Source organism: Scophthalmus maximus, chromosome 9, assembly GCF_022379125.1.
Source record: "Scophthalmus maximus strain ysfricsl-2021 chromosome 9, ASM2237912v1, whole genome shotgun sequence".
Taxonomy (NCBI): Eukaryota; Metazoa; Chordata; class Actinopteri; order Pleuronectiformes; family Scophthalmidae; genus Scophthalmus; species Scophthalmus maximus.
The window spans coordinates 6,655,219-6,675,230 of NC_061523.1; the positions used below are offsets into that span (position 1 = coordinate 6,655,219).

General features: G+C 44.5%; 1 protein-coding gene across 2 annotated transcripts; it reads left to right on the top strand.

Annotated features, from left to right (window-relative positions):
* Positions 1-367: 367 nt before the first annotated feature.
* gabra4 (gamma-aminobutyric acid type A receptor subunit alpha4) lies at positions 368-19,743 on the top strand. 2 transcript variants are annotated; one of them, XM_035650679.2, is made up of 9 exons: positions 368-606; positions 755-873; positions 2,030-2,097; positions 2,894-3,114; positions 3,654-3,736; positions 6,713-6,856; positions 7,386-7,538; positions 12,094-12,350; positions 14,340-19,743. In XM_035650679.2, the coding sequence occupies exons 1-9, from the start codon at positions 530-532 to the stop codon at positions 14,880-14,882; spliced, it is 1,665 nt and encodes a 554-aa protein (XP_035506572.2). In that variant the 5' UTR covers positions 368-529; the 3' UTR covers positions 14,883-19,743. The 2 variants fall into 2 exon arrangements, with proteins under 2 accessions (XP_035506572.2, XP_035506573.2); XM_035650680.2 differs by having other exon boundaries at positions 14,343-19,743.
* Positions 19,744-20,012: the final 269 nt, after the last annotated feature.

Here is a 20,012-nt window from a genome sequence, read left to right on the forward strand (position 1 = left end):
AGGGAGAGGGAGGGAGAGAGAGAGAGACAGAGAGAGAGAGGGAGAGGGAGGGAGAGGGAGAGAGAGAGAGAGAGAGAGAGAGAGAGAGAGAGAGAGGGAGGGAGAGGGAGAGAGAGAGAGAGAGAGAGAGAGAGAGGGAGAGAGAGAGAGAGAGACAGAGAGAGAGGGAGAGGGAGGGAGAGAGAGAGAGAGAGGGAGAGAGAGAGAGACAGAGAGAGGGAAAAGGAGAGGGAGAGAGAGACAGAGAGAGGGAGAAGGAGAGGGAGAGAGAGAGAGAGGGAGGGAGAGACAGAGAGGGAGAGGGAGAGAGAGAGAGACAGAGAGAGGGAGAAGGAGAGGGAGAGAGAGAGAGAGGGAGAAGGAGAGGGAGAGAGAGAGAGAGAGAGAGGGAGGCTCACAACTTGCCTCCTCTGTGCGCCGCTCTGCCCCTCGCCTCGGTGTCGCCGGCCTCTCCCATGCTCACCCCTCTCTGCCCGGGACTCCGGCGTCCGGTGAGATGTGAAGAGGATTGACAGCATGGCATGCGAAGATGGTTCCTGCCAAGAAGAAGAAGGAGATGGTGGCGTTCGTTCGGACCCTCTTTTACTTCTGCTGCTTGGCGACTTGGTGAGTCCCTCCCACCGCGCCTCTGTCCGCGGTGCTGAAACCCTCCTGCTCGGATCCGTTAATGAGGCTTTTACTCCGTTTTCTCTTCTTCTATAGCAGCAAAGTTCTGGTATCTTGAATCCTTTCAGTTATTTTCTTCTTCTTCTAGCGTAAAGAAAACCTCCGGGCAGACAAAGAAGGACGAAAGGATCTATCCGGAGAATTTTACGCGCATTTTGGACCGACTCCTGGACGGATACGACAACAGGCTGCGACCCGGGTTCGGAGGTATGTGAAAGTCATTTCATCAGCACACAGAATATTCAGCAAAAAAAATAAATCAAAAAAAGGCAACAGGAAAAGCTATTGTTAAACTTTTTATTCCACAGGACTCTTGTAGCCCTAAACAAACGCATCCAATTAAAGAAGGACAAGCGCACATTTGAACCTCTTTATTCTGAATGAGGCTAAAACACAGTAGAGTGCAATAAGTTCACTGTAGCCATGCCGACCACAAACTTATGAGTCAACTGCAGTCCAATTTTATTTAGCCTTTAAAATAAATGAATAGATAAATAACTAAATGAAAAGCACAAGAATATGTGCCTCTGAGGACTTTAATCTCGTCTAGAGCCCCCGACTTGTGACCAGGGGAGGAAACAAAAGAGAGTGTAGGACATGCAAGATACGTCATTGCTAGTCGTTATAGAAACAAACATATTCATATTCACATATTTTCCTCTCCATCTCTCCGCGGGTGACTTGCACTGCGCGCACACACACCACGCACCCTGCAGCCGCCTGGTCAAGTGCTGATGGTGTTAAACGGTGTTTCAAGACTTTGATCCATGCATAAGCCCCCGGGGGGGGGGCTCTATATATGCTCGCACGTTTAAACGAATGGTGTTATGTAAACCCGCGTGTGCGCGTTGCGTTCGCGGGACGGTTAAACGCTTGAACGCGCACTTTTCCGAGTGCTAAAAGTGCGGATTTGTGCCCTCTTACGTCATCATGTCCGCAGCCACGACATGTCGAGAGGCGGTGACTCTGTTCTCCGATGCAGAGAAGCAGGGGCCCCATCCACAGAAACGTGCGGTGTAGCCTCGTCTGCCTTGACATTCATTGAAGGAGAGCGACAGAGAGAGAAAAGAAAATCAAATAGGATTATGTTTTTATATCTTTTAAGCTTCTTTTTTTTTCTCTTTCTCCCACTGTCATTTTTGCAGAGGCACTGCTGCTGCGGATGACATATAAGCCATTGCATGTCTTTTTGGGTTATGACCCCGATGGGCAGGAGTACTGTAGGCCTGTAAACTGCTCAAGTGTGAATACATCCATCTGCTGTCTGTCTGAGGAGGCCGGGACTGTGGCGGGGGGGGGGGGATTTGAGACAGGAAACGGGCCATTCAATGGGACATTTGTCTCTGTTTTGTTGTCTCGCCAGGTCCTGTGACTGAGGTCAAGACGGATATTTATGTGACAAGCTTTGGGCCTGTTTCGGATGTCGAGATGGTAGGTACCCACACTTCCAGATGTACTTAAACATTTGTCCATTGATTTATTTGTGTATTTAATACTTCAATACACCCAAATTCGTTTATTGTAAGAGAAGAAGCTGTAAGAGCCAAACTTTAAAGGTATAGGACTTAGCGAGGAAAGTAATCACCTGTTACAACTGCATTTGCATGGAAAAGGTTATTAGGGCCTGAGCTCCACTGACAAAGTCAAAGCGAGGACCTATTGTAATTGAGTGAATTATTGTTATTGTTATTCCATATTAATGAATTGCTAACTTGAGGCACTTAATATGTTCCAACCCTGCCCAAAATTTTGCAGATGAATCAGAACCGGTGAAATTTTTTTTATAAAATTGATGTTTTAATGTTTCTCGGGCATGGGCATGTCAAAATAACTCAATAAAGCCCCTTACCACATTCTCTTTATTCGCTTTACATTTGATGTAGATAAACGTAATTTGGTATACGCACGTGTATCACATCAAGACCTACAAATTAATAAAGGGTACCCATTACCTCCGACCAACAGGAAGTCGACCATTTTGATTTCAGTGTGCAAATTTGGACATTTTCGCATGTCAAACTTTTACAGACTCTTCAGACAGACTTCACACCAGCAACTTCAAATTTGGTGTGTCATCACCAGACCCATGGGATCAAACTCAAAGCTTGTTTTTTATTATTTCCTTTTCTTCAAGATGGATGCGTATCCATGAAGTTATATGACCCCAATACCCTACCAGCCTTACATGTTTTATTTCTTCTTGTGTTCGTCGACCTTCCCGTCTTAGGAGTACACAATGGACGTGTTTTTCCGCCAGACGTGGGTCGATCGGAGGTTGATGTACGAGGGCCCCATTGAGATCTTGAGGCTGAACAACCTGATGGTGACTAAGGTGTGGACGCCGGACACGTTCTTCAGGAACGGCAAGAAGTCGGTTGCCCACAACATGACGGCCCCCAACAAGCTCTTCCGCATCATGAAGAATGGCACCATCCTCTACACCATGAGGTGCTGGTCTCCGTCACTGTGTCCCGCGAATCCTTTTCAAAAACCAAATCCTTCAGCCCGACCACAGTCACATAGTTTTTTGAACATAATATCTCTTTCCCTTCCGACGGACTCACTTCACAAAACTCGTGCTACTTTTCCGCGTTTGTGCTCATTAAGAGGAATGGGAGAGGACAGAAGACAGACTTTGTTTAATTTAAAGCCGCGAGGCAGATTTCCTGTGAAATCCGAGCCAGGCTCTCTGTTTAAACAGTGCGGAGGCAGCGCGGAGGCAGCCAAAAGACGAAATCTCAAATCCAATTAAAGCAGTCAATTAACTGTTCCTTTGCCTTTTTCAGTGAAAGGGGTATGGTAAAAGTAAACCAGGAACACTTTCAAGTTTAAACAAACTCCTGTGACACACCACCGATATGCATTTACGTCAGATGCTAGTTTACAAGAAATGCATGCCCACCGTTCTACACACTTTGATAAAACTAGATTGCATTTTATCAGTGCGTGCGTTTGTATTTCACTGTGTCTTCTCTTTGCTGAAACAGGTTGACCATCAGTGCTGAGTGTCCCATGAAGCTGGTGGACTTCCCCATGGATGGACATGCATGCCCCCTTAAATTTGGAAGCTGTAAGTTGCACATGCGTGCGTGTGTGTGTGTGTGTGTGTGTGTGTGTGTGTGAAGCCTACATTTTGTCAGGGCCCGACGTGTGTCCCCTCAAGACGATCGCACAGGTTTAGTGCTGGTGCATGTTTGTATACGAAGTACAGGCAACAGTTGTCATTTCCTGAGTGTGGGATGGTACATTAATTATAATCTCGTCGAAGAAACATTTAGAAGCTGCTACACTACATTAGCCTATGTGCCCCCCCCCCCCCCCCCCCCCCCCCCCCCCAGGGATAGTTTATCAGGATGTATTTAGGCTGTTTGGTGTCAGCAAGTGTCATTGTTAAACCTAGCCAGGTGTCATCTGCATAAAAATCTAATCGTATAGTTGTGCTTACAATCTATATGTTTCCATACTGAGCAAAAACCCACCAATCATCAATTCTAAAGCTCATCGGTTTCGCATGTTTTATCTTGTTGAAAGCCAACAAAACCCAGAATCTAAATTTTCAGTATTCATCTATTTGCCCAAATAGTTTTCTAACACATCTGGAACCAATAAATTATGCATTTTTTCTTCCTTTTTTTTTTAAGTTACAAAGGTTTGATATATGCAAAGGTTTCATGAACAATTTGTGAAATACATATTCGTATACATAAAAGCTTCATGTAGTGCTTTGGAGTTTTTTGTAAGAATTGAGGAAGGCGAACAAGTCTGTCAAAAATCAGATGTTTGTCCTCCTCGCATCAGAAAAGTAAAAATATATATATTTTTTTTTAAACAAGCTCAGTCACATTCTCGACGCTGAACTGCAGTCGGTGGTGAAACGGACTGTCACACTTCCGTCAGACACAAAGTAACTGAATGCTAATACCAAATAATGAAGTATTTCATTCTTCGTTGTGAACAATGGAGCCCTAACTCAGCATCAGCGTTTGGAGGGGGACTACTGGTCAGCAGAAATCACTTATCTCAAATAAAGGAGTTTCTCGAATATGGAGCGGCTCCGTCTTATCAGAGGAGAGCAGCGATTCGGAAGATTACAATCTGCAGGAGAAAAGCAAACAGAGAAGACGAGGAGTTTGCCTTCACAGTTGCCCAATCCGCCGTCGGTGACATTGCAGAGGACAAATTCACATCTCTCACTTCACAGCCGTCCCTCTCCCCCCTCCTCACGCTCCTCCTTTCACCTTCCTGCTCTGCTTGCATTTAGCCTGCAGTCGGGAGGAAGCGACCATGGATCTGATGTGGCCTGAAGCGAGGGAAAGGTCAGAATCCCTTCCTCTGCCTGAGGACAGCGCAGACCTATGCAGCTTTTTTTCCTTAGCTATGTGTGTGTGTGTGTGTGTGCGCGTGTGCGTGCATGCTAATATTCCCTCTGTCTGCCTTGCCTCCTTCTTTTATTTTTCCTCCATCACTCTTCTTCTTTCTCTCGCTCTCTCCATCTCCTTCTCTGTTTCTCCATCTGGACTCTGGACTGCACAGGCATTGCGTTCCACTCCATGACACACCAGAGTCATTTCATTTTGGCAGCACAGTTGGCATCCGGCCGATGTGGGGTCCCATAGGGAGTGGCAGGCAAAGACAACTGTTGTTTTGTTGTGCGCCCACAGACGGGTCAACCCCCCGACAGAATACACACAGCGAGGCACTCCGAGGAAGCAAATGTGGGAAGTTGAAGGAATGATTATGTTTCCAATGTTCGTTGAAAACAGGATGCGATAGAATCTCAATGAATTTGGACTCCCATCGCACTGCACTGGTTTCGGTGGAGCTTTAACAGAAGGGAATCTGAGTGAGTGGATTGGAAGTTGTCATATTTCTTTTATTAATCAGCAAGTATAGGTTATAAACCAGTTCAGTGTCATATGATGAAAGATCCTCTTTGGCAGTCAACTATTGTACAGTCTGAGAGAGGCCCGCACTGCAACTGAAAACACAAAAAACTGTATTTTCCTTGCAGAGTAGTCAATTAATTACTGCAGAGTTTGCGTTTGAGTAGAGGGGACGGGTCAAACTCGTCTTAAAAAGCCGATAGCCTTAAAAATGAATTAGACAGCGGGAGCGTTTTATTATCCTGTGGTGCCGCGTCGCAAGGCTTTGTCCCGGGCCAAGAACACCGCTCTCTGTGAAACAATGAACGGTAATAATCTGGAATGCATAACTCCACTTAGTCAAACGTAAAGCTAATGTCCATATATCAACAACTGTGTTGAAAAGTGCATGTCAGAGAACCCTCACCTGGCTCTGCAGTTCCCCTCGACCCTGTGGAGCATTTCAGTATCTCTGAAGTCATTGCTTTTGGTTTTGCAGCCTGTAACTTTAAATGTTCTCGCCGCTCTCGTCAAACTCAGTTATGGCTGCGTAAGGCAGCTGTTTTTCCGCTGACAATCTCACCGTCTATTACCCTGCTGCTGAGAATGACAGTGACGAGAGCGGTGAAGTCGCGGGCCGTAAAACCAAAAGGATGAGCTCAAAAAAAACCAAAACCCCCTGATAAAACTCTCATCAGAAGAACACTTCCGATGGTCTGTCTTTGTGAGTGACACCTTTCAGATACAAGTAGTCATGTGACCCATTGTCAACATTTGAGTTCTGATAAGATGAGATAAAATAAGATGAGATAAGATAATACTTTTTTAGTCCTAAAGCGAGGACATTTGCAAGGCTGACTTGACATAAGTGTGTATTTTGCTCCTTATATTTCCCTTGAGCAGTACCAGTCCCCTATGTCATATTAAAGAACTGCAAAGAAATGGCAAAGGTCAACGTTTCAGTCAGAGGACCATCGCAATTTACAGACCATGTAGAAGAAAAGTGAAAGAAGAAATGTGGTAAGATGCAGAGGGAGTCGTCCTAAAAGCCTATAAACGTACTGTATGTGATTGGACACACTGACAACACACGTACATGTATGCTCACACTTTATGCAACAACACATGTAGGTTTACGTGGCTGACTCACACACTGTGTGTGTGGATTCGCTGTCTGCCCACAGATGCCTACCCTAAAACCGAGATGATCTATACTTGGACCAAAGGGCCTCAGCACTCGGTGGAGGTCCCCCCAGAGTCCTCCAGCCTCGTTCAGTATGATCTCATCGGCCAGACGGTCTCCAGCGAAACCATTAAATCCATCACAGGTGAGACTTCCCCCGTCCTGCCGCCATTTTGAGTTGTCGGCCGAATAATACCGAATACGCTCAGTTATTGAAAGGAAACTTGTTCAGCTGTCTGTGTGCGTTACATCCTGTCAGACCTGGTGGATTTGCCCAAGCCTACATTGTTATTTTTATATAATGGACACAGTGGAAAAATATTGTACAAATGCAGCGTAGGTGATATCAGAGGGGTTCGGAACTTTTGGAACTCTTGCAGACGTGAGACAGCACCAGCCCCGTGACATCCGAACACTGTAAACACACCGAGTGGAGGCGGTCCAGAGGGCATTCTCCCATCCGAGAAGGATTTTAGCAGCAGAGAGTGGGAATGGGTGGCATCCGTCCGTTCGGGGTGAAAATGGATGGGGGTTTCTGAACTGCATATGAAAATAATAATCTCATAAAATCAAACATGACGTCGGTCTGAAGCTGTATTCACTGACATCTGTCCGCCAGAGTTCCTCAAACTTCTTTATTCACTAAAATGATTTCACTTCTCTTCGTCCTCCAGGTGAATACGTAGTGATGACGGTCTACTTCCACTTGAAACGTAAAATGGGCTACTTCATGATCCAGACGTATATCCCCTGCATAATGACAGTAATCCTCTCCCAAGTGTCCTTCTGGATAAATAAAGAATCCGTCCCGGCACGCACGGTCTTCGGTATGTAGTGTGTACGTCCCCCCCCCCCCCCCCCATCCCTGATCCTGCACGGCCCCTCTTCCTCCTCTCTGTTTACTCATCCGATAGCTGCATGCAAACAGAGCCATCGGAGCAGACTTGTGTGTCCACGCTTGCACAAAAAGGTGATGCTACAGTGTGTGATGATTATGGGAAAAACAAGGGGGGGCGGGGGGGGGGGGGGGGGGGCTGTTGTTTTATCTAAAGATTTAGTCATGAAATGCAAATTCACGCTAATTAGTTTTAGAAACGGTGTGAAAAATCCTTTTCATGCAACTCATAAGCAAAAATGCCGCAGGCAAAGACGAGAAATTTGGGTCTGCGAAAATAGTTTGGGCCCAAATGATGGATTATACAAAATCTTCTTGAGATGTTATAGACATACATTTGAGGAAGATTATAAATGTAATGAAAGCTTTTAAATGCAGGGGAAGATGCGGGGAAGATGCCCTGGCAGAGTATAAAAATAAAATGTCTTGGGAAGTCGTGTTGGTTTTACGTATTTGCAGTTCTTTTTAATTCTACATAAAAAGTATAATCTCATCAAGAGTAAAATTAGTAAATAAATAAATTGGCCGTAGCCTTATTTTATTGAGGTTTAGCTTCAATGGGTTTAGGGCCACAAATGAACAAAAACAATATTTCACATCCAAAATCATTTCAGACATTTTAAAGAGAAGCCTATGACAAAAGTACAGTTTCTTCCTTATCACCGCCACCAAGGAGGTCAAGTGATTGGTTCGGTTTGTCTGTTTGATTGATTGTTTGTCAGTTGGTTTGTTGGCAGGATTTTTCACAAATGTATGTACATGCTTGCATGGAATTGTTTTTAATCAGTGTTAAGTCTCAATCATGGTAATAGGCGATTTGGGATTTGGAAGGATTCTTCACCATTGCGAGATGGGGCAAAATTTGACATTCTGAGTCATATCTTCGAAAATCTATAGCATTTTTAATACACAAAGGTCAAATGGAGAAGGAAATACAACTTTCGGGTGAAGCAGCATATAGGTGGGGGGATTGCTCAGCCTTTGCGCAGGTCTGCGCTCATCTTATTTGTTTTTTAAAAAATTGGAATATTGTGCAGTAAATGATGCCTAGTACAGTAATATGATTACTTCTCCGTTACAATTGGTTAAGGGGATAGTTACTAATCACAACAGAATCCCATTACTTTGACATATGTGTGGCCTGTGTCTCATCAGGAGTATGATGATGGGTTTAAGTCGCTTTGCTGTCCGTGAGTTCAGTTGATACACAGGTCCAGAAGTGGGTGTGGAGCACTTGAGGTTGTTTCTATGGGCCCCTTTGACCGAGCAGTGTAACGTATTACTTTACTCATACTGCTACTATTATTTTTTTTACTGCCGAGTAAAAATCTGTGATGAAAAGTAATTTCTAACAATAATCTAACTTGCAGCTGTTGGGCACAGGGTGAGTTGGAAGTAGAGGGGTGTCTCCCTCGATAATCGGGATTATCTGACATTCACTTAACTTGAGTATTACAGTTAAAATGAGTGACAGCTGTCAAATCTGAAATCTAAAATCTAATATATATGTCTAATATATTGCCATCACGTAAAAAAAACAAAAAAACCTGCTGTATTATCCATCACTTCTACACCATCAGCTGCTGGCCCGTGACCCGCTTACACTCTCCCTGGTTGCCCTGGTATAACATTTGGGTCTCCATCCTAAAATAAAACTGACCAGTGTCTTGTCAACAGACGGGACAGAAAGGCAGAGACGGAGATGTTAGAAACCCCTTTGTTGTCTCATTGTTAAAGGACGACTCCTTTTTAGTAGAATGTCAACCACAACGCTCCTCCACTTTGGTCGGTGGAGAGTCATTCACAGATATTGACGCTGCTGCTACTTGATCTTGAAGGTAGCTCGAATCAATGATTTTGTGGAGCATCATTTTCAGCGGGCAATTTTGCCTCGAGAGCGATGAGAGAGAAAGAAAAAAACAAATCAGAGGTGGTCAGTGATTCCCAGAACAGACATGTTGACTGTGTGTGACACTACGGATACACGGGTTATTGTTGGTGTCATTAACTGACTCTGTGATGTATGGGTGTATAGGAAGATATGATATTTTAGATCAATTCCATGCTGTTGATAGGTTTTAGTTACATCGTGTAGGATCTATTTTGGCGAACAAAAGCTGAACCCATTGATTCCAAAGAGGGTGTCTTGCTGTCACAGGGAGTTTTCTGAGTAAACAGCATTACATGAGATAAAGTCATGACGTGATGTCTGGACTGAAGCCTCTGGTCCAGCAGCTTATGTAACTCAATGCTATATCTCATTCAACATTTCTTTCATCTGTTTTTTCCCTGAAAAAAGAAAAACCTTGGGTTTATCTTTTGTTTTCTTCAAATCAGCTTCACAACAGTTGCTATATAGAATTTCAAACTATCAAGTTGAAACCATCGTGAAAAGTTACAAAACGGTTAATTCATGAGCATCGGGAAAACTTGCAAAACTCCCAATCAATGTACATACAACTCCTACATTAATGCGCCTGCCAATTTCAGATTTTGGCTTATGGGAAATGGTGTTTAGTTTAAGGCTGTTAAAAAACCCCCAGAAATATTGAATGAACAACATTATTAGATATCTATTAAACAAAAAGACATGTGCTGACATATTAAACTTATTAGCTAAGTTAAGAAAGTCGCCTCCTGGCTCCTTCTCTTCATGAAATATAAAGACATGAAATCCAAATCTATGTATGTCATAAAATCTTGAGACATGAAAATGAAATCATTTACTGTAAAAAAAACAAGTTAATTTAATTACATTCAGAGGAAGACCTTTCTGTCACAGATCCACACTGAGCGGCACTTTTTACACATAACGAACATTAGTTATGCAGTTGGAAATAAGAGAAAAAAAACATAAAAGCTTTTAAATATGCAGACTTCCAGTACGCCCATCAACCATCTCATTTCTTTGCTTGTGTTGAGAACAGCTTCGTATTTGAGGTTAATATCTTCAGTCTGTGCCCTCGAGCCACAGTTCACCTATCAATGTCATCCAACTGCTTTTGATTGACAGGTAATTATATGGCGGTCACGTCCCGGGCACAGCGGATGAAATTATGTTGGGCAAGGACTCTGCGGCACAGAGATTGGCCCGGCCAGATCTTCGACGTAAAGGGGATTTTCTCCAAATCACATTATGGCCATCGGTTAATAATACCAAGGACGAATGTCGAGCCACAGGCTAACGTATAATCTAACCTTTTGTTATTGCAGGGACCACACAGGACTCGGTGTGCTGGACAGATCCGTGGCTTGTTTTATTTTTTACGGGCCCTGTCTTGGTAGTACACTAGCGAGTGAATGAAAGACCATGACATTCAGTCACAGGATGGAGCAGTTATGACGCTGATGTCACTATATGCTTTAGCGCTGAGTTGTAAAAATGTCCTTTCCATGTACCAATATAATCCCATTGAATGAGTTTAATCTGAATGGGTGTAGCAGCTATCTGCATTGCATTAGCTCGAATCCCAGTGAAACAGGCAAGAAAAAAGAGAGGAGTGCACTCTTGCGCCGAAGGAAAAGTTCTTGCCATTGATTATACAGGTTAGTCTAGTTAGCTGTAGCTTACCCTTCCATGAGGAATACTTTTTTTCAGCCAGTTAGTGGAGCTGCAGGCTTATTTAAATCTGCATTAACCAACATTTGTAGGTTCAAGGTTATTTAAATGGATTAAATAACTATGTGTAACTATGTCTAACCACGTGTAACGCTGCTCATATAGTGATGAATTCAAAGAAACCTAACCTTCCAAGTTTTACGTCCTTCATCTCATTGTCTGTGGTTTTAAATATTTCAACTTTTTAATCCTTTTGGTTCACTAGCTGCTGTTATCAACATTGCCCTATAGCCACAGCAGACAAAAAGAGGTGGTGGAGACCAAAACAGAGCTCCAAGGACAGGAAATATTGGACTTGCATTCAAATGGTGAACAGGAACACAGCCCAAAATATGTGCTTATGTCACTCCACGCCAGCCTATGTGTAAAAAGGAAAAGAAAATTACCATACAACTTTACAAGGTCATAATGTTGTGTGACACTGTTGTGTTTACAGCTTGTTGCACTGCTCCAAAGTGTCTATAAAAACAGTAGATGCAGTTTTAAACACCATACGGATCTTTTTGTACATCTCCCATTACCAAGAGCCAAATATATTTGGCTCATTATCCCTCTGCATTCAGTTAATGAAATATGCAGATGAGAAGAACATAATATACATGGGTTATTGAGCACTCTGCAAATGATCGGCATTACCATTTATTTAGCAATGACATGCAGAATTTTTGGGGGGAGTTTATTTTTAGCTCCCATCCATTCCAAAAAAATGAATAAATTTTAATGATTTTCTGGGGAAATTAGATAAAATGGAATTAGAAATAACAAGAAATGGAACTACAGAGACTCCCAGCAAATGGCTAAATATGAAACACCTAGATAGAGGATTCATATGACTGACAATGTCCTTTGTTTGTCATCACCGCTGAAGGCATTACCACTGTCCTGACCATGACGACACTCAGCATCAGCGCTCGCCACTCCCTCCCCAAGGTCTCCTACGCCACTGCGATGGACTGGTTCATCGCCGTCTGCTTCGCCTTCGTCTTCTCCGCCCTAATCGAGTTTGCTGCCGTGAACTACTTCACCCAGGCACAGATCGAGCGGGCCAAAAAGAAGCCGGCCAAATGTCCCCCGGTCCCTCAAACCACGCCTGTCAAGGTCAAGGACGCAGAGGAAGTGCTGCAGGTGATTTTTGTTTCCCTCAAAGTGGCTGTGGCGAATAACCACAGCACTTTACTTCAAGGAGCACTTACACAGCATGTCCCTTATTATGTGCTTACTGTATCTGGCCTTTAGCCTAGACCTTTGAATAGGCAGGAGCGGGGCTGCCTGAGGATTGTCAGCTGTGCTCCTGCATATGAGAGCTAACATTATGTGAAATTAGGGTCTAGACATGCATACACCGATAGAACTTGCTTTTGTCTGGAATTCAGAAGAAAACAAATGTGAAGGTTTCTTGAGCACGACAACAGATTTGTCAGAAAACTCAAAATCTGTCTCACATGGCTACACACAGGAAAAACAAACAGGGCTCTAATAAATCAGCGGTGACACGCATTGGCTATTTAATGGTCATTCATGTTGTTGTTTTTATTTTTTTGATATTCCACAAACTACGTTTACAATGTCGCAATTGTTCTGCCACTGTCATAGTTGCTGCAAAAGCTCCAAACAAGGACTTGATTTCACAGAAAAGTGTTCCTTGACTCTAAAAATATTCCATACTTGTTATTACCCAGGACAAATGTAGCTTTTGTGTAGCCATATATGATGGAGCGAATTTGTTGACTCTGTTTTAGAGATGACAGAAATAATGTTTAAGTGTAAAAAAAACACTGTGTTTCTCAATTATGGTATATGCTCTGGAGCTTTTCTCTTGAAATTCTGAATTACTAGTTGAACCCATAGGAGCTATCTCATGAATTCATCAGAGTTGTCTCAGAGCTCTTAGTCAGATATGATGAATTTGTTACAAATCACTTTTAGTGTTTCTGTAGGACTGTATTCATGGCGGTGCAGAAACACTGTCCTGCATTGCTGTAAGAAGAAGAGAGGAGTGCACGTTTCAACCTTATGTTCCTCTAAAGGGATGAAGTTACATATATACAGTAGGTCTACTGTCAACTGATCATTGAAGCTGACATAGCCCAGCAATGCATATGTCAGTTTTACACTTACTACTTTAAGTTGCTCCCTCCAGTCCAAATCCCAGTGTGGCGTAATCATGCCTGAATGCAGTATAGTGACAACGGCACTTCAGTGGATTAGTAGGTTGCCACGGCAACACAGCCCGGGTACATCTGTATAGGTTTCAGAAATGTTCTGGCACTGGAGGAAAAAAAAAGAAGAAAAATACTCTTTTCCTCGAGAGCAGGTCCTGTTGGCCACACCAGAGGGCCTGGCATGAGGGGCCGGGGTGTAGATGGTTCCAGCTTCTCAGCCTTCAACTTTCTCCATGATGAAAAGCAAACTCTGCTTTCCATCCACACCTACGCACGCGCACACACACACACACACACACACGCACGCACGCACGCACGCACGCACGCACGCACGCACGCACGCACGCACGCACGCACGCATGGGACATAATAAAACTGGATCTTTTCAGTTTTCTGGATTACTCCTGCAAATGCCTTAGGAGCAGCATCGCACTCTCGCTGCTTGAAAACATACCCTCTGAAAGGATAAGCTCCTTTGACGCCACACTGCATTACCGCCTCGATGCAACGCTACCTACTTTCTGTCTTAAGCTTGTGTGAAATGAGTGAAATCCTTGGTAAGTGACATCTGTATTGCACACACCCTGTCGTCGGCTTCCAGATGAGGGGCCATCTGTGTCGGGGGGGGCTATAATCAGATCAATATGACAAGGTTTATGTTGCTTGGCCCGCTGTTCAAAATGGAGACGCAAGCGAGCGTTACCTCGCCTGAGAACGCCTCCCGCGTGCTTTCCACGTGTAGCAGACGGCAGGAATAAGAACATTATCAAAAAAACATCCAAAATTCTTTTCTTATTTGATCGCTTACTCAGTCCAGCATTTTCAGCTTGATGTCATTAAGTATGTATCAGTGTTAAAAGTCGCTTAAGCTCCACCGTCAAATTACAACAGAGCCAAAAACTGCATGTCTGAAACTGAAGAGCATCATTCATTTCTTCATTCTTTGTCACAGCAGAATCCCGATACCAACGGCAACCTGAGAAAGCGGATGAATTACATTTCCCTGCAAGAGGCGAGGAGTCATCAGAGGGCCCAGTCCACCACCAGCATTCCGGGGGTCGGGAGAAGCAGACCGACGCGACCTCTGGCCGGCGGCGCCAACGGCAGCTCCTCCGCCCTCTCGCGCTCCAGCCCCAAGTCTGAGAGCCTGCTCACCGTGGCGTCCTCCTCTGCGCAGCTGGTGAAGAGCATGCCCCAGGCCGCTGCCTCCACGCCAGACGTGATGGCGGGGACGCCGCGCCAGCAGAACACCACCAGCTCCTCCTCGTCGCTGCAGCATCTGCTGGGCCCCAAACTGGAGCGCGTCCAGATGATGGGCAACAAGCCGGAGCCGAAGCAGACGCCGTGCTCCCAGCCCACCGCCGCTGGTATGGGTGGGACCAGCAAAATTGACAAATATGCGCGGATCCTCTTCCCAGTGTCCTTTGGGGCCTTTAACATGGTCTACTGGGTGGTTTACTTATCAAAGGACACGATGGTGGCTAAAGGCGGCTAGACTTTGTTCTGGCAAAAAAGAGAGAAGACCCCTTTTTTCCCCCCACCAGACGGGGAGCAAATAAGGATTATTCAGAACTGTTTCCTTAAAAGAGGAAACGGTTGTTCTTGCCGGACAGATAATCAAAATGCGCTCGCCCAGCCCTTCCACATCCCGGAGAACAAACTCAGAATCCATTTATTTTTTCCTTCTGGAGCTCCTCGAACCCGCAAAGCAAGTCAACCAAATTCGAAGTATCTGACTCAGCAGGAGAAAAGCAGCTGCACGCTGGAATATGCTACTGTCCTCTTTCTATTATTCCGTGCTGCGGCCTCAGACGCCTCATGATCCCTTTTGGCCTGCAGTCAGGATACGCCATGGGATATTTTTCATTTTTCCTATTTTTGTACCCTGCACCTGGCAAGATGTCCAGATGTGTGGGCCACTGGCCTGAAATGAACTGCAACAGCGCTGTGTAAATATATACATTTATTAGGGTCAAATGGATTTATATTCAATGATTACAGTGCTCTGCCATTTGACTATTACAACTTGTTGCTTTTTTGCCAACAGGCTAGATGATGGTCATTTTTAAAAAATGATTTGAGAGTACAAAGGAACTCTGCTAGTGGTTTTCCAGAGACTCTCGGTTTAGACTGAAAAGACTGTAACTCCTGAATTCTGGCCAGATGACGGTCAACGTCCAATGAAACAGACAAGTTTTAGTAAAGAATTAAAGTCCTCGAACCCGACTGAGGGGAGCTTTGGACCCGATCAGCCATGAAAAGCCTCTCTTGTACAGTACCGACTTGCAAAGCGTCTTTCTTATATAAAATGGATTAACTAATCTGGAATGACTGAAGATGAAATTCAGGATTGGTCAGGCAGAAAGTAGTGAAGACAAGTTATTACTTCATGTAACCGTAGGATTTAAGCTTCTTTCCTCCCGTAATGGAAAACACCAAATAGTAGACACAGATGGTCGTCGGCGAATCAAATACAGCCATAGCATGAACAAACCATCAGTCAAGCAGATCACTGCAGTAATGAAACATAGAGTCTTTAGGGACACTATTGTTTAGGGACATTTGGGCATGTACAATAAGAACAAATTGGGGACTGAACTGTTCTACAACGGCTCCACATCGGAGTCGACCGCTGCCATCCACCTTTCTTGATTATGTCTGTGTCTCGGAGAATGATTATGAACATGATTCCCCTGCATTTCACGGGGTTAAACTTTGGGGGAAATTCTCGTGTTCCCCTGAATAAGGTCACCGAGGCAGAGCCCGAGCAGCGTCACTACTAGAGCTGCACCGGGGCCCGATCACACGGGACGCATTTTTTGAAGGTTGAGCAAGGGAAAGGACCTCGTTTTGTTGAAAGCCTAAAGTGGAAGAGCCGGCTGATTGCTGACTGACTTTGGATCTTTCGATCATTCCCTCGTTGAGCGAAGGCACTGTGGCTCAAAGAGACAAAGGTTTCACACGGGCCTAAATGTGAATACGGTTTCTTGACCGGAGCCTCTGCTGGTTGCCCGAAAGAGTAGAGTAGAACGGGATTTCAGTTTAAGTTAATTCAATGAATGACAAAAAATCCCTCTTGATCTCTGTGGCCGCACAGTCGGTCACAGTCGTGTTTGGGAAGCCATACCACTGATACTCTAATCCTGTGGTGATAAACGGAGTGAGGGACGTCACAAAATGTGCCCGCCCGGCCGTCTCCTGTCATTGCTCTGCGTCGCACGGCAACCGGCGGACAGGGGCGAAATGGGGGGATTCATTGTCATTGAGTCTCTCATCCGCACATGGCGACATTTTCAATGATGACTCGCCATAAATACACACAAAGGCGCACCGACAGTTTCGGTATCCCTCCTCAACTGACATGTAATGCCTGTCAATCTTCTGTAGTGAAGGATGAAACTCTTAAGAGGGAAGAACCCTCCCCCAGTTTATCTGTGTATCCCGATTGTCTTCAGGACTTTAATCCCGACCAATGAATCTAAAACAGTGGTCGCATAAACACAACGCGATTTCTCGCTCATCTCTCGCTCCGCTCCCCGTCACGCTCTCGTGGGACCATTTGCAGGAGTTGTGGGAAACCGTCAGGTGCATGAGCTCGGCTCCGCCGTTGGGCAGTCGCGATGCAGTAGGCATCCAACGCTCCCTGCTCTGATAGCCCCGCCATCCACGGAGTCCCGGCCGCCGCCGTGGTGACAACACACCCGGGCTGACGGACAGATCAAGACGCCCGCCGCCACTCGTCCCGGGCCTAAACGCAGTCATGGGGGAAATTGATTTTGCCGTTTACCTCCCCCGTCGGTCGCCTCGGCCCGCCCCGCTGTCTCCGTCTCTCGCAGCACCGTACAAAATCCCATCTCATCATGAAAACACAGAACACCCGCGTACTAATGAGCACTCTTGTCAACAGCAGATTGATGTTCGGCGTTTACGCGGTGCTCCAAATGTGTGCGTGATTGATGGAGCTGCCAACGGCATGTTGTGGGGGGGTTTTTCTGTTTCTTTTCTTCACTCTTTTTTTTTTTTTTTTTTCCCCACCAACATGCTGTTCCGGATGACGGACAGATAGCTGGAGACGCTGCGCACGCCCGCCGCCCCTCTGACGGCTGACACTGGGCAGGTTTGGGGGAAAGTTCAGCTGCATCCTGAGATCAGGCTCTCGGTTAGTCATTTCAGCTGTCTCAAGAAAAAGAAGAAAAAAAAGCTTTCCAAAGACCAGAGAGTGCAGATGGTGAAAAATGAGACACGCGCCGCAAAGTAAAACGCAGCAAAATGCTCCCTCTAGTGGCTCAACTCGCCCCTTTTTTTATTTTGAGCACAGTCTTATTTGAGGACGTGCTTTAGCTTTAACATCAGTGCAAGGCCAGGCAAGTTTCTTTGTAAAGCTGCATTCATCCACAAGGTAACTCAGAGTGCTTTACAGAGGCATTGAATTACATTAAGACAAAACGAGCTTATACAGACATTCAGAGAACAATTCAGATTTATATTGGACGTTCAAACGCTTGTTTATTCTTTCCTACTGGCGTCCTGTATTATCATCATATGGGCTTTAAGGATATAAAGGGGTCCTGAATGAAAACGTGACGTGAGCCACCTCTCCTCAGAGCGACTTTAAAGTGTGCGCTCATGGGTACTGTGGCAACACAGCATTTCAAATATCCTCAAATCCAGTTACTTTACATGACATCATTTATGTTTATCCCCTTTGCTTTCTGGTCATACAGTAGTTATCTGATAGCATCGGTGAACAGGAATTTCATTCACACCAAAGAATACAAATCCAACTTGACCCGTTTTCAGCTTGGCCGTTTATCATTTTATATCTCCATCAGTGTATGAGCATCAAATATTACTGGAAATGTTGAACAAGTTTAAGCATGACAGTCTATACACCACACAGAGCGTGGGACACGGGTATTGCATTTCATCTGACACCTGCAATGATAGATTTTGTACAAAACGAGTCACTAAATAGAATAATATGAACGTAAAATAATGTGAATTTAGTCTGAAAAAGTCAGAGGACTGAGAACATGCTGCGATTGCCTCTTAAACATAAATTGATATACTGTGGCGTGGTATGATGACGATCATACACATCATCCCACTGTACAGAAAGCATAGGCAGCATTGATTTTTATTTTCGAGTGATGAACCACTAGAGGGAGCTAAATGCCATCAGATGGCTCTCAGTCTCAGTACCGCAGATTGGCATTTACTTAAGCAACCAATCCATACAGGTGAAAGATGTATGGATGAAAATGTGTGTTAAAGAGTACAGTACTATATGCTTCTAAGGCAGGTGGGGGGTTACATTTCCTAATCGTTTACAGTTACATCAGTTACATTTTCTTAATGATTCAAAATCTTTTCTAAATTGTACAATGACATATTATTTCTGTCGTTTTTTTCAGTGTTTATCTGATGCTTTATTCGTCACATGTCACACAGTTATCTTTTCTAGCATTCCTCTGGCGCTCACTATACTTCACGCTGCCTGCACATCTCAGAGGTTGAGTAATGTGTGTAACACGACCTCACTTAACCCAGTTTATGGAATGCCAAAGGCCAAGATAGTTTATGTGCGGGCTCCGGGTAGTTGATACTGGGACAATACAGTCTATTTTGTTATACACCTTCTTGCACAAGTTCAATGATGAAGTCATTTTTTGTTTGCTCCCTGTAAAGACAGCGGATGACATGCCACAGGTTGTTGGCTGGGTCACATTTACACAGAGAATGCGAAGAGCCATAAACTCTTCATCTTATCTACTGGCGCCGGTTGCACCCGTGGGTTCCAGTGATGTGGAACAGTGCTCTGTTGAGCCATGATCCTGATCAAACCCTCAGTAAAAAATGGAAGGATCACCACCTAAAGCAATATTGAGACTACCCGATAGGCCGCACACAGACAGCAATAACTGTAAACCCGCGCGTAGAACACAACATATGCACACAACCTTAAATAGCTTCCTTACGTACACTAATGCTGCATCAAAGGACTCGTTAGAATGCTTTTCCACCGTGTAAGGATTTAAGATAAACTCAATTCAACACATGATCAAACACTAACAGACCCATGAAATGTACCAATATTTGAACAATGCACTGCTTTTGTAGATGAAAATGAAGAGTGTGTGTTGTGTACTTCCATGTTGGATTCATTCCGAAGGTGACAACAAACGATGGTACTAACTGTACTTTACATTATCCCAATTTGAACCGCTCGTCAGCCGCTCGAGTTGTCACAGTCAATATGCCGATAAAAATATTTTTTTGAACCGGTGTTGCATTTATTAGTCCTTATCTATTGCAATGTTTTGAAGACACACAAATTAAACCTGTGACACAAAATCCCTGCTCTTTGTTCACCTCTTCATTCGGTAAACTGGCAACTTAAAGTACTGTGTTCTACGTGTGAGCTGTGCGCTGTAACAATCACAACAGTGTCTGTGGGACAACAAGTATCTGTGGTGTCATCCTTCTTGTAAAGCGATTTGCATTGAGGAGAAAAGTGCTACACCCGTTTAGCATTACCTCAAACATTTGACATGTTGTTTGTATGAATTTATCCGCCACGTGCATCTGCAAAGTTATGTTATATGTCAAACCACCGCTGGTCACT